The 14,242-nt window shown below is 40.3% G+C and overlaps 2 protein-coding genes and 1 long non-coding RNA gene across 3 annotated transcripts; all 3 read right to left on the bottom strand.

Moving 5' to 3' along the window:
- Positions 1–1,165: 1,165 nt before the first annotated feature.
- On the bottom strand, positions 1,166–2,173 carry LOC126681732 (uncharacterized). Its single transcript, XM_050377281.1, has one exon. It carries the CDS (start codon positions 2,171–2,173, stop codon positions 1,166–1,168), a length of 1,008 nt encoding a protein of 335 aa, XP_050233238.1.
- Positions 2,174–7,730: 5,557 nt separating this feature from the next.
- On the bottom strand, positions 7,731–8,601 carry LOC130015593 (uncharacterized). The gene is made up of 3 exons (XR_008790795.1): positions 8,514–8,601; positions 8,325–8,429; positions 7,731–8,020 (listed from the first exon to the last, which is right to left on the bottom strand). It is a non-coding gene; the product is annotated as an uncharacterized LOC130015593 (long non-coding RNA).
- An 894-nt stretch (positions 8,602–9,495) lies between these two features.
- LOC126681730 (uncharacterized) lies at positions 9,496–12,213 on the bottom strand. The gene is made up of 6 exons (XM_050377280.1): positions 11,867–12,213; positions 11,499–11,785; positions 10,889–11,354; positions 10,430–10,795; positions 10,254–10,353; positions 9,496–10,179 (listed from the first exon to the last, which is right to left on the bottom strand). The coding sequence occupies exons 1-6, from the start codon at positions 12,211–12,213 to the stop codon at positions 9,496–9,498; spliced, it is 2,250 nt and encodes a 749-aa protein (XP_050233237.1).
- Positions 12,214–14,242: the final 2,029 nt, after the last annotated feature.

Here is a 14,242-nt window from a genome sequence, read left to right as displayed (position 1 = left end):
CTGCGATAAAAACATGCGTGCCCAAGAAAGGCACGGACTCCCTTCACTGTGATTGGAGGTGGAAGCTTCTCAATCACCTCTTTCTTTGCCCTGTCAACCTCGATACCCTCTCTAGATATCTTGTGCCCCAAAACAATGCCCTCTTCCATCATGAAGTGGCATTTTTCCCAGTTCAGCACCGGATTCGTCTCTTCGCATCTCTGCAGGACTCGGTCTAAATTTCAAAGACAACACTCAAAGGAGTCCCCAAAGACTGAAAAGTCGTCCATGAACACTTCCATGATGTCTTCGATCATATCATTGAAGATCGAAGTCATGCACCTCTGAAACGTAGCAGGTGCATTGCAGAGACCGAATGGTATGCAGCGTTAGGAAAAAGTGCCATATGGACAAGTAAAGGTGGTCTTCTCTTGGTCCTCTGGAAGATAATAATTTGATTGTACCCAAAGTAGCCATCCAGAAAACAGTAAAACGCATGTCCTGCCACTCTCTCTAACATCTGATCAATAATAGGAGGCGGGAAGTGATCCTTCCTAGTTTCGGCGTTCAGCTTCTTGTAGTCAATGCACACTCGCCACCCAGTAACTGTGCGAGTAGAAATCTGCTCTCCCTTGTCATTCTCTACGATTGTCATCCCGCCTTTCTTAGGCACACGCTGAATTGGGCTCACCCATGAACTATCTGAAATGGGATAGATGATGCCCGCATCAAGTAGCTTCACAATCTCCTTGTGAACCACTTCCTTCATGTTTGGGTTCAACCGTCTCTGTCTCTGCGCGGATGCCTTAGACTCATCCTCTAAATGAATCTGATGCATCACTACTGAAGGGCTTATCCCTCTGATGTCTGAAATCTGCCACCCAATAGCCAAGATACGTCCCTTGACTACATCAATGACCCTCTGCTCTTGCTTCTTGGTGAGCTTGTTGCTGATGATGATCGGTTAAGTACTATCAGCTCCCACGAAAGCATATCGCAAATGTGCAGGCAAGGTCTTCAGTTCCACTTTTGGTGTCTTCTCTGAAGAGGGAGGAGTAATGTGCTGGCTTTTTAATAATGGTTCGAGGACTGGTTCCTCTATGTACTCCTCCTCTTCAGCATCTTCCTCTTTACTCGACATAGACTGCATGATGGCTTTGTTTTCTGCTAGTTGTTCTTCTACTAACTAATCCACCATGTCTACCCGCATACATTCACCTTCAGAATTGGGATGGTGTGTGATCTTCCTCATGTCAAACTCGACGCTTTCATCCCCAATCCTCAGAGTCAGCTTGCCATCATGAACATCGATAAGAGCTCTTTCAGTGTTCATGAATGGTCGCCCCAATATCATCGGGCACTCCTTGTCTGCTGCGTAGTCAAGGACAACAAAATCCACATGGAATATGAATTTGTTGACCTTAACTAGGACATCCTCCACAATCCTATGTGGCTTCTTCAGAGAGTGATCCGCTAGCTGCAGCATCATCGGCGTGGCATGTACCTGTTGATCACCAAACATACTACGAAAAAGGGATAAGGGAATCAAATTAATACTAGCTCCTAAATTGCAAAGGCAATTAACAGACTGCATGTTAGCAACAGTACAAGGGATAGTGAAACTCCCTGGATCTTTGAGCTTGGTCGGTAGGTTGCTCAATATGATTGAGCTGCAGTTTTCTGTCATTGGTACTGGTCCCTCTGCATCCCAACTCCGCTTGTTGGTGATGATCTGCTTGAGAAATTTCGCAGAGTGCGGCATCTCTCTCAGTGCGTCTGCCAGACTGATGTTGATCTGTAGCTTCTTGAAAGTTTTAAGAAATTTGTGAAACTTCCAAGTGTCTTGCGGCTTCTTCACTCTATGTGGGAATGGCACCTTTGGCACAAAAGGAGGTGGTGGAGGTGGTTTAGCAACTACCTTTTCAGGCTCGCCACCCTCACACTGTTCCTTTTCCGCCTCAACTGTAGCACGTCCTGCATATGGATCATCCAGTGCTTTACCACTTCTCAACTCAATAGCCTTGAGATGCTCTCTGGGGTTTTGCTCAGTAGTGGATGGTAAACCCCCCTGTCTTCTGCTTTGCAGTGCTTTAGCCATCTGCTGATTCTGCACCTCAAGGTTATGAATTATGGCAGCATGATTTTTAAATGTTTGCTGCGTCTCGGCATCCTTCTTCATCATCATCTCCATCATTTTATCAAACTTGTTGTGGAGAGACTCGCCTTTCTCTCTCTGTTGGAAGCCAGGTGGATGTTGCGGTCGGTTGTTCTGATGTGGGAAATTCCCCTGATTCTGGAAGTTCCCTTGATTCTGGAAGTTGCCCTGATTATTCTATGGCCTCTGTCCGCCCTGAAAGATCGGACCTGCCTGATTGTTGGTATTACCCCCATTGTCCTTCCATGAGAAATTCAGGTGATTCCTCCATCCTGGGTTGTAAGTAGCGGCGTATGGATCATTGCCCTTTCTTTGCCCTCCCACGAAGTTGACTTGCTCATTGTTAGGCTGACCCCATATAGAGCATTCATTCGACATATGACCATGCTCCCCACATACCTCGCAGTTACTCTGAATTGCAGCTACACTGTTAATATTAATTCCTGCAGCTTGCCGTGTAAGAAAATCCACTTGATTTTGCAGTGCTGCAGTCTTCGATTTTAAAGCCTCCATTGCAGGATCAACAGTAACTGCCATAATTCCTCTTTGCGCAAGTGCTTTCGCCCTTTCAGATGGCCAGAAACAGCCATTTAGTGCCATCTCATCTAGCAGATCGAATGCTTCATCCGCCGTTTTTCTCATCAGAGACCCTCTTGCGCCTGCGTCAATAGTACTCCTGCCCAGTTCAGTTGCTCCATTATAGAAGGTTTGGATCAGATTCTCCCTAGTGATGTGATGATGCGGAACTTGCCTCTGCATCTCCTAATAACGCTCCCATGCTTCATGAACTGATTCGCCATCAAGTTGCTGATAGAGCATAATATTCCTTGTCAGCTTTGCAGTCTTTTCCATGGAGAAGTACTTGTGCAGGAAAGCTTTCGCCAAGTCCGACCAGGTGTTAATACTTGCTCTAGGTAGAGCTTGGAGCCATTGTTTCGCCTTATTCCTCAGAGAAAATGGGAACAGGCGCAACCACACCTCGTCGCCAGTCATGTTATTCATCTTGAATGTGCTGCATACTTCCAAGAAATTTGCGAGATGTGCGTTAGGATCTTCCTTAGGTAGCCCATAGAACTGGTAGTTATCCTTCAACAGATGAATGACACTAGTTTTGATTTCATAATGAGGAGTTGGCACGGGATGTTCAAAATAGCCATGGGTGTTGTTTCCCACATTTGGCTGAAATATCTCCATCAGCGTTTTCACTCTAGGCCCTTCATTATTCTGTCCCTGTGCATTCTGCTGATTCTGATTCTGCGGGATCACTCTGTTATCACCCATATTATTGAACCCAGGAGGAACATCATTTTTCGTTCTCCATATTGAGATTCCTTTGAGTTGAGTGTGTTGATTTTCTAACACTGCGCTCAAAGGTAGTGAGGTCTTGCTGAAACGGTTCTAGCGGTAGTCCTTTGCGTCGTGTATTATGCATACACTAAGAGAAGGGTACCTGAAACAACACAATCAACAAACCACACGCGTAAAACAAGAAAAATAAAGACCAAAACAAGCTAAGAAAACCTAACTTAGTTGTTAAAGATAAGCTTTCCCTGGCAACGGCGCTAAAAACTTGTTGGTGAAAATACGCAAGCGTACGTATGCCAACTTGTAATACATACTGCGAAGTCCGGATATCGTACCCACAGGGAAAGTTCTAAAAACAACCAGTTAAGAGACTCGATTTGGATAGTCGAAAAGATAATTTTTATTGGTTTTGTAAATTAAAAGACAGATATTAACTATTGTAGATTAAAGTAGACAAGTTGTAATTCAAATGATGTTTTAACAATAATGGGAAAAGTAGGGATTATCAATCTTCGTTAGGCTGAGTACTTGATTCGGGTTATGGATTGTATTGTTCTGATGAGGTTTGAACTAATCTAAAGCACCTAAAATTCTCTCTCGAGCAATTATAGGCAAAAACATTAAACTAACTAATAATAGGTTAATTATTCACTCTCGCACAATGATTAACCTATGTATAAATCGATTTAATGGTTGTTAAGCAAATTCAAAGAACCTGCACTCGTTAATTCACTCTCGCACAATCAACTTCTGCGTTCTTAATTATATTGTTCTATTCCAATTTTACTCTCTCGAGCTAAAACCAAAACATATGGCATAGACTAAGTGATCAGTTTAGGCTAAGCGTTAAGCACAATAATTATAACCCATCAAGAACAAGAACCCATAAATCCAATTCAATTAAACATACATAATTCTGATTGATAATCCCCAATGAAGGGCTTAGCTAGACATAATAATAGAATAATTAAAAGAAATAATTAAAGAACTCATTCTAAGATTAAATTGAATACTGAATATGAAATTAAAATCAATCGTACCTTGTTCGAAGTAATCTAATAATAATTGCAGTAGAAAATAATAATGAACTACAAATCCAATTGCGAAACGAATAGAAAAAACTAAGAACTAGGGTTTTTGTGATTACAAAACTACGCGAACCTTTGTTCGATGTTAAACTCACTATTTATACGGCTCCTAACTTCCCAATCTGATATTAGGTCGAGCTAGATGAAAACCCAGAAATTCCCTTTGAGTTTCTTGGTGTTCCGAGTTGAAAACAGACATTTTAGTCTTTTTAAGTCGTAGCTTCTGAGAAGTACACGACCGTGTAGGGCAGTACACGAACGTGTATCTTGAAACTTAACCAATTCTTCAATTCCTCAGCTTCCAAACAAAACATGCCCTTCGGCAATAATACACGACCGTGCACTTCAATACTGGATGGGAGTGCACGTTTGTGTACCAAGGAACTTAACCAATTTTCTGAGTCCATTTTAGCTTCTCAAAACAACCCCTTCGGGGAAAGTACACGTTTGTGTACTTTGATACTTAGCCAAATTCTGGTTTTTTCTCTCATCTTCTCAAAACAACACCCTTCGGCGAAAGTACACGTTCATGTACATTTGTACTGAAGGTAAGTACACGTTCGTGTACTTTGATACTTAGCCAAATTCTGGTTTTTTTCTCTCATCTTCTCAAAACAACACCCTTCGGCGATAATACACGTTCATGTATTTTAACACTATGAGGGGGTACACGTTCGTGTACTTAGTCACTTGGCTAAAATCACCTAATTCCGCTTCCCGATTCTCCTATGATCCACTCCGACCTCTTGCAATCTCTGAATATCATCAAAATCACTCTAATTTACGGCATACTTGCACATTTTCCTGAAATACTCAACATATCAATAAGTACCCGAATAAACCTCAAACACAAGTACAAGTGTGCAAATATCGTATCAAAAGCACACCTAAATATAGGGGTATTTCTACTCCTATCACCTTCCATACCTGCATAGGCTTAGGCAACGAGGTGAATGTTTCAAACTTTGCAAATTGAGAGTAGTAAAACATATGATCGTCGTATTAATATTTTTTTCTTTTTTGTGCGCTCGAATCCGCAGTGGCAAAGTCAGTTGACTAGAATCGACATTTTGGCATGGCTTATCACTCATAACTGCAACGAGAAGAGAGCATGTGTAACACAAAATTCCTCTTGTATGGATGTTGCCGCACCACAATTGTTAAATTATTAATGAAGAAAGCCTGCAATAGCTTTTTAAAATATTGATGGACGGACAAAGGGGCATGATAATTAAATGACCTATATTTTTGTAAAAACAAAAACAGTAGTATCTGGTGATGACCGCCAGATATGTGATATTATAATCTACGGTATTCTAAAGACGACCTCTGAGTTTTAAATAGTAATGTAGATTTTACAGAACTGTAAGTGAAAAAATAACACTACAGTAGATACCTAAAGTTTCTTAATTGGAATATAATATTTCTTCCCCGATAATTACCAATTATACTTATACATTAAAGCTAACGAAAAATAACATGGTGTCTAAAAACGACATATATAATAATGCAAAGCCTAATGGATGAAAGTATAAAATCGTAGAAACTACATATATGAATCACAAAGCATAATTCGGAAAACGGACAAAAATGGAGCGTAAAAATTGAATGCAACGCTCCGTTCTGTGTGATATTCTAATTAAATTTTTGTTCACGAAAATCATGATTTAACAAGTACGTATCTACGCTTTATTTATCGATTATCTGTTATAAATACTAAAAAAGTAAAACCGGTTTATATCTATTTTGAATTTTTTACCTAGTTAAGAGTGTTTTATTATTTTTATGTTAAATGTAATGTAATATTTTAAACTGTAATGTTTTTATCTGTTTGATATCCTTAAATGTCTGTTTTAAGTGATGTTGTAGTTAAAGCCATTAGAGATTTTTTATTTTCTTTGTCTCATATATAGATATGGGCATTACCTTGCTTTCTTCCTAATGAGTAATAAGCCATTGGTTTCCAGGCGGATAGAGTCCTGAATTATATCAACATCTATCTCCTAGGAATTTACCGAATAGGCAAACGCCATATATATCTCCACTACCACTATTGTCCAGTACTGCAGTATCGACATTGTTTCCTGAATGAGTTACTATAAGTATTTTGTAATCATAATGTGAATATTCCACTCCTCGCTAGATGATATCTAATCACCATTTTGTAAATATCAGGAGTATAATGTCTTATTAAATCTAAGTTTCAATGTGCATTTTTAGTTGATAGAAGCTAACTATAATTAGAAAGGAAAAAACTTATTTTCAAGGCAATGAAGAAATGTAGCTTTTTGAATACTAGAGTTTTCCTTTTTCATAGGTAAGTCATTTCGATAGACTCGTTGAACAGAATCTGATTCGTTATAGCAGGGAACAATGAATAATATCTACATAAATATATCGATATTGCGGTGATATCTCTAATTCATAATAATGATGTGTTTGAGGTGAAGACAATCACTACTAAAAAACAGTGGTTTAGCGACGGAATATTCCGTCGCTAAACCCTTGCATTCCGTCGCTAATGGTGATTAGCGATGGAATGGCGACGGATTAAGTCTGTCGCCACAATGTTGGTCGCTAAACAAGTAGCGACCAACATTTACAATCCGTGGCAAAGTTAGCGACGGAATTTCCGTCGCCAAATTTGCCAATCCGTCGCCAATTAGTCTCATTTGGAGACGAATTCTGAGACTAATTGGCGACGGATATAGATATATTAGCGACGGATAATCCGTCGCTAAATGTGACCGTTTAGCGACGGAAATATCTGTCGCTAACCGGTCACATTTCGTCTCACTGTGTTCATTATAGCGACGGATATTTCCGTCGCTAAACCTGATTATTCCGTCGCCAATTTTGTATTATTTTGGCAAATTTCTGCCATTTTCTGTTGTTTTTTTGTTTCACTGATGTTTAAAACCTGCTAAATACAATAATTAAATTTTATTTTAGATTACACCTATTTGAAACTGAATAAAAGTAATATATATATAAAATAAAATATCAAAGTATACATAAAACGTTGTCTGAAAAAAAACATCGTACATAATATATTTTAGAAAACAAAATAAACAGAAAACTACAAATCTGTAGTGTCGCCACCGTCTGGCGGAGGAGGGGGAAACCGTGGCTGATACTCTAGTGGGAGATTCGGCATCATCCGTGCAATCTCATCACGTATCATCTGTGCCATGTTGGCCTGCTGCGCCGCCAACCGCTGCTCAACCTGCCGCAGGCCCTCCTGGATGCCGGCCTGCACACGGCGCTCGACCTCCTCATCCGCCTGCTGTGATGTCCGTGAAGAGCTGCCTCTCTGCGGTCTGATACTCGGGCCTACATATCTGCTGGTAGCCAAACCCAGGCCGTACACCCGATGCTTCTTGTTGACGCCCTCGATATCCATAAATATCTGCGTCTCATCCACAGGACTCGAGGTGCTCCCCTCTCCGGTCGGCGACTATGTCGCAGCAGCAAGCCTCTCAGCGATGGCGTCCTACGTACAAAACAATTACAAAACATATCAGTTTAGTTTTATAACAAATAAAAAAACATAACACTTTATAAATAATTCTAATTATTCAGGAAATTTCGGCAGCATTTCCTCTGTAATATGAACATCACCCATTTTTCAGGGAAGTCCTGCAAGCAAATTACAATATATAACCCAACCAACCAAATATATTAAGTTCTAATTACACAAACGTTAAGCCTATACAGTTTAACACTTCATATATAATATATTCATCACTTAAGCCTATATACACAACTTATAGAATTTTAATGTGATAAGGACTTACAGTCATATCCTGAGCCCTCTTGTCGACTGGTTTCTTCTCAGCCTTCGTTTTATGAAGGCGACTGTACAGCTCTGTCGCAGTCGGCTTCCGGCCGAGCTCCTTAGCCTATCAGAAAAATACAGATTTATTAAGTATTAAAATAAAACAAATACGTTATTTAAGTAATTTAATTACTGATTAGAAACAAACCATCACATCCATATGCTTGATAGCAGAGCGAGATCCCCCGGTATGGCGGACAGGACCAGAACCGGGGCTCGCAGGCTCACTCATCCGGTTTGCCCGGGCTGTCTCTGACTTCCTTTTCTCCTTCTCTGTGTCCCAAAATGCATTCCAGGCTTCCCAGATCTCCTTATTCACAGATGTATGCTTCTTTTGCATTTTCCTCATCTTGTGGATGTTGTCTTTGTACCGGGTGGCTGCATGGGTCATGAAGACCCGTCTGATTACCTCCTCGCTGTACGCAGAGTCATCCCACCAGAACTTCTTCTGCAAACAGTAATAACATGAGCTTTGAGTTAGAATTTTCACAAATACCAAAACTTAAATATATTAAACTTAAAATTTAATTACCTGAAATTCCTGAAAATAGAACTCCCTCGCTGTCAGAAAGCGCCATGCTGATCCAGTCTCGAACTAGCACTGCCTGAAAATATCCCGGATAGCCCGAGAAACAGGCCCAGAGTCCAGCAACATTGTCCTGTGATTTAATAAGCATAATTTACTTTACATACATATTAATTCCATACTAAAAATTAAAAAAATTAAAAAAACTTTAATCATACCTGCTAGGGTCCGGACGAACCATCGCCCTACCCTGGTTGTCCAAAATGGCCGGGGGCTCGCCTGCCTCACGCTCCTGCAAAGGCTGAACAGGTCCTCCAGCCTCCTCACGATGCTGCTCCTCAACGGGCTCGGTAAGGTCCCCCCGTCCTCGGCCTGATCCTCGGCCTGATCCTCGGCCTGAGCCTCTGCCTGAGCCTCGACCCCTCATACCTGCACTAATTGTCAAGTTAATTGTTCCAAAACTAAACAACACATTATAAAACTACATACGTGAAACATATAACTAAGAAATATGAATTCAATTTAAAATAGTACACTTGAATAAATAATTATAAAACATAATTATAATTAAGAAACATGCTAATACATAAAATACTCTAAGCTACTAAAGTTCTTCAATTTCATCTTCATCTGATGAGGATGCGATAAAGTCAGATTCTGTTTCATCAGGAGGCACGAACAACGCATCTTCTTCAGCTTCTCCGTTGTCATCGGCTAAATATGTCGAATTGTCGTCCGTTGCAACAATGAGAGGATTTTCTTCTATCACGTCTTGAAAAGCCGGGATAATCCCCTCGGGCATGTCAAGTTCAGATCTTGCCTTTGTCCTGCAAACTGCCCACCAATTTAATTTATCCCTTCTTTTACTAGGATATGGCAGGTAATGAACTTGGTCGGCCTGTTCGGCTAAGATGAATGGTTCATACTTATTGTATCTCCTTCTGTTATTAATATCCACCATGTTGTATTTTTTGTTACTAATTGTGCCAGAATTTCGTGCTGGGTCGAACCACTCGCATTTAAATAAGACAGTCGTCTTCATTGGAAGAGCCGGATACTCCAGCTCAATTATGTCTGTCAGAACTCCATAAAAGTCATTTTCGCTGTCGACATATTGAGTTCCCTTCACGCAGACTCCACTATTCATAGTAAGCTGTTCCTCCCCATAAGCTTGAGTCTGAAACTTAAATCCGTTTACACGGTACCCCTTAAATGTTCTTACTGATCTAAGAGGTCCTTTAGCGAGACTAAGAATAAAGGGATTAGTAGAAACAGTTGGATCTTGCACCTGTAGCGTAAAAGTGTATTATAAATCAGAACTTTTTATTGAAAGAATCAAAAAGTATTTTGTAAAATACTTACGTATTGTTGAAACCAGTAGGCAAATTGACTCTCGAACTTCGCTTCAATTTGAGAGATGGTGATTTCAGGGTTTTCTCTGCGCAACTCGCCTTCGAAAACCCTTAGTTAAGAAGAAAACAATTATTACAAGCTGAATAATTATTGGATATGACATTGACAACTGTATTAAAGCTTACTCTCTGTAATTTTCAATTTCTGAACAATTCAACAGAACATATGTCCGAGCAGCAACAATCTCAGAATCTTCAAGATATCTCTTGCGGCAAGCACCCACTGATTGCCCGTGCGGCTTGAAAATAGATAGTCTGTCGACATCGTCATCGACTTCAATGTCATAAACTTCATTCCTTTGCGGCCGCTCAGGTATCATTGGGTCACCTTCTGAAAAGTAATAAGCTGCAAATTTTGCGGTTTCTTCATTCAAGTATCCGCTACTGATACTTCCTTCCACCCTCCCTTTATTGCTGACTTTTTTTTCCAGCTTTCTCAAATATCTGATTCCACATTCCTCAGTTAGTGAACATGACATGTCAATATATATACTGCTACACAGAATTGAGAAAATTCAATTACTTTACCTTTCAAATGGATACATCCAGCGATACTGAACCGGACCTGCCATCATAGCTTCGTACGGCAGATGTACGGGTAAATGTTCCATGGAGTCAAAAAAGCTGGGCGGAAAAATACGTTCCAGCTTGCACAGTATCTTTGGGATTTCCAGCCTCATACGATCTAGATCTATCTCTGTTAGAGACGTGGAGGTTAACTCACGAAAGAAGATACTCAGCTCTGTTAAAGGCTCCCAGACTTCCTTCGGTAATAGCTCACGGAGAGCGATTGGCAGAAGTCTTTGCATAAAAATGTGGCAGTCGTGACTTTTCATTCCATGCATTTTCAGACCGATTGTATCGACACATCTGGACAAGTTGGACGCGTAGCCATCTGGAAACCTTATTAACTTAATCCACTCAAGTAAAGCTTTTTTCCCGTCCCTGTCCAAAGCATACATCGCCTTAGGAAATCTCCCAGTAACCGGATCTTTAGCTAACTCAGGCCGATCACATATGTCATTCAACTCTTCTCTAGATTTTGCATGGTCTTTCGTTTTCCCGGGAACATTTAGTACCGTATTGAAAATGTTGTCGAATACGTTTTTCTCAATGTGCATGACATCGAGATTGTGACGAATGAGATTTGTTTTCCAATACGGCAAATCCCAGAAAATACTTTTTTTATTCCAACCATAATTTTCCGACTTCGTAGCATTATTTTTCTCAGCCCCAATTTCATATGCCTTCATAAACCCCAGACTGTCCACCTCTGCCAACAATTCTTCTCCGGTTTTCGGGTGTCCGAATTCTTTGTTTACGGTTTTCCCTTTACGGAATTGAGTTGTGTTGCGACGGTACGGGTGACCACGAGGCAAGAACTTTCTGTGGCAGTCAAACCACGACTGTTTTCTACTCCCTTTAAGCGTGAAAGCATCTGTATTTTCCATGCAGTGAGGGCAAGCCAGTCTCCCAGATGTGCTCCAGCCAGCCAACATTGAATAAGCGGGAAAATCATTAATTGTCCACATCAGTGCCGCTTTCATTTGAAAATTTTGTCGCCTATGAACGTCGAATGTCTGGACTCCAAATTCCCAAAGTTGGTTTAGCTCAGCTATCAACGGCTGCAGGAAAATATCCATTTGATGTTTAGGATTTCGAGGCCCAGGGACAATAACAGTTAAAAACATGAACTCATCTTTCATACACATTCCTGGAGGGAGATTGTAAGGTGTCAAAATTACTGGCCATGATGAATAATTCTGCCCGAAGGCCCCAAATGGTTGAAACCCATCAGTACACAGGCCTAGTCTGATATTTCGAATTTCTTCCGCAAACTCTGTATGCAATTTACTAAAATGTTTCCACGCCGGGGAATCTGACGGTTGACACATCTTTCCATCAACCATTTCGTGTTCAGCGTGCCACGTCATATGCTTGGCAGTGGCTTTAGAAGCGTACAACCTCTGCAATCTCGGAGTTATCGGAAAATAAAACATTTTCCTATATGGGACGTTAACTCGTCTTTTCGCAGAATTTCCTTTAGGGGCCGGTTTCCACCGTTCGTGATCGCAAATTTTGCATCGCGTTAAATCCGCGTCTGACCCCCAATAAATCATACAGTTGCGTAAACAGCAATCGATAACTTCAACTGGCAACCCAATACCTCTAACCATCTTCTTTATTTCGGTAAAGTTCTTCGGCATCTTGTTGTCCTCTGGAAGCAGCTCTTGTATAAATTCGGTCACATCATCTACTAAAGCCACTGACCCACTATGTCGACATTTGATGTCCAACATTTTAACAGCCGCAGACAAAGGAGAGTGTTTGCTACTACCGGGGTATACAGGTTCTTCAGCTGCACGCATCATATTATAAAAATGTTTAGCTTCATTATTCGGTTCCTCCTCCGTGAACACTACTTCTGGACCAGCAGCATCGATAACCATTCTCTGAACGGAGCTGAAATCGTCTTCCTCCTCATTTTCCATGTCAACGTCATACTCCGGCATCTGTGCAACGGGACGAGGATCTAAAACATTTCCCTCCCCATGAAAAACCCAGACTTTGTAATCTGCCACAAACCCTTTCTGCAGAATGTGCAGCTTCACTGTTTCGACGTCTCGATAACTCGTATTTTTACATCTTGACCTAGGACATGGGCATTTAATCTCGGGCCCACTCATACACGCGGGATGACGTAAAGCAAAATTAACAAATTCCTGCACGCGCTCGTCAAAGCCTGGGTATAGCAACCCGCCCTGCAGCCGCTTATACATCCAACTTCGGTCTGTATCCATTACTGTAGCACGGATAATTAGGAGGGGTTCTCGCTCGGAAATAGCAAAGTCAATGTAATTGACTGCATTAAAGGTATGGACCTATCCCATTCGCAAAACTAGCGCCCCTTAACTCGGCCACGATATATGCCTAGCAACGGAGAAAATATTCGGCAGCCTTCCGGCGTCGTTCTCCTTCAGTGCGATATTTAGTATATGTGGTGTAACGCTAATTATATATTCCGTGAGGAATAAGCGTTACAGAACATATACTATGCATCCACCCGGAGAACAAACGCTGGAAAACAACCGGATATTTTTCTACCGCTACTAGACATATATAATTTCGTGACCGAGCTACGGGAGGACCAGTTTTGCGAACTGTACAAACTGTACAATCCCGTGTCGTTCAATCGCTTGAACACACGGGACGGGAAATCTACGGCTAGGTTTACGATTTTATTCGGTGGAATAAAATCGAGGCCATTTTGGGGTGTAACAGCTTATAAATTAACTGATTATAAATGAAAAATAATAATAACAGTACTTACTTGTTGCAGAGCAGAACCGCAACAGATAAAAAGGAAAGATAAGGAATGTCGGACCGCTGCAACCAACTGACTGCTACCAAACCTGTGACGGAATTAGTTTCAAAAATATTAATTTTATGAAAAAAAATTGGCAGCACTTCCCCTGAAAAATGAGCATCACCCATTTTTCAGGGAAGTCCTGCAAACAAATTGCAATTCACAAACCACTATATATACTAAAATTCAGAAACCACCATATACTAAAATTCAGAAACCACCATACTACTTAATTATCAATATAACAATTTAAACAAATAATGCAACTTTAAAGTAATCAAATTATGAAATTAAACTAAAAACCTAAAAATTAAATTATACATTCATATAACGTTTTAAAAATTAAGCTAACAATTAACCTAAGTTTGACTAATTAACAAATTAGTTAACCTAATAATTAAAAAACCAATTTCATTAATCAAACCCTATTTAAACAATTAATTAATCTAACAATTTCATTAAACAACTAATTATACTAATTAATTCATTAACCCAAATTTTTACAATTTAACAAAATTAATCAATCAAATTAAATTATTTAATCTAACAATTTCATTAAAGAAATAGTTAAA

This window comes from Mercurialis annua, linkage group LG5, assembly GCF_937616625.2.
Source record: "Mercurialis annua linkage group LG5, ddMerAnnu1.2, whole genome shotgun sequence".
Lineage (NCBI taxonomy): Eukaryota > Viridiplantae > Streptophyta > Magnoliopsida > Malpighiales > Euphorbiaceae > Mercurialis > Mercurialis annua.
This window is presented reverse-complemented; position numbering and strand designations above follow the sequence as displayed.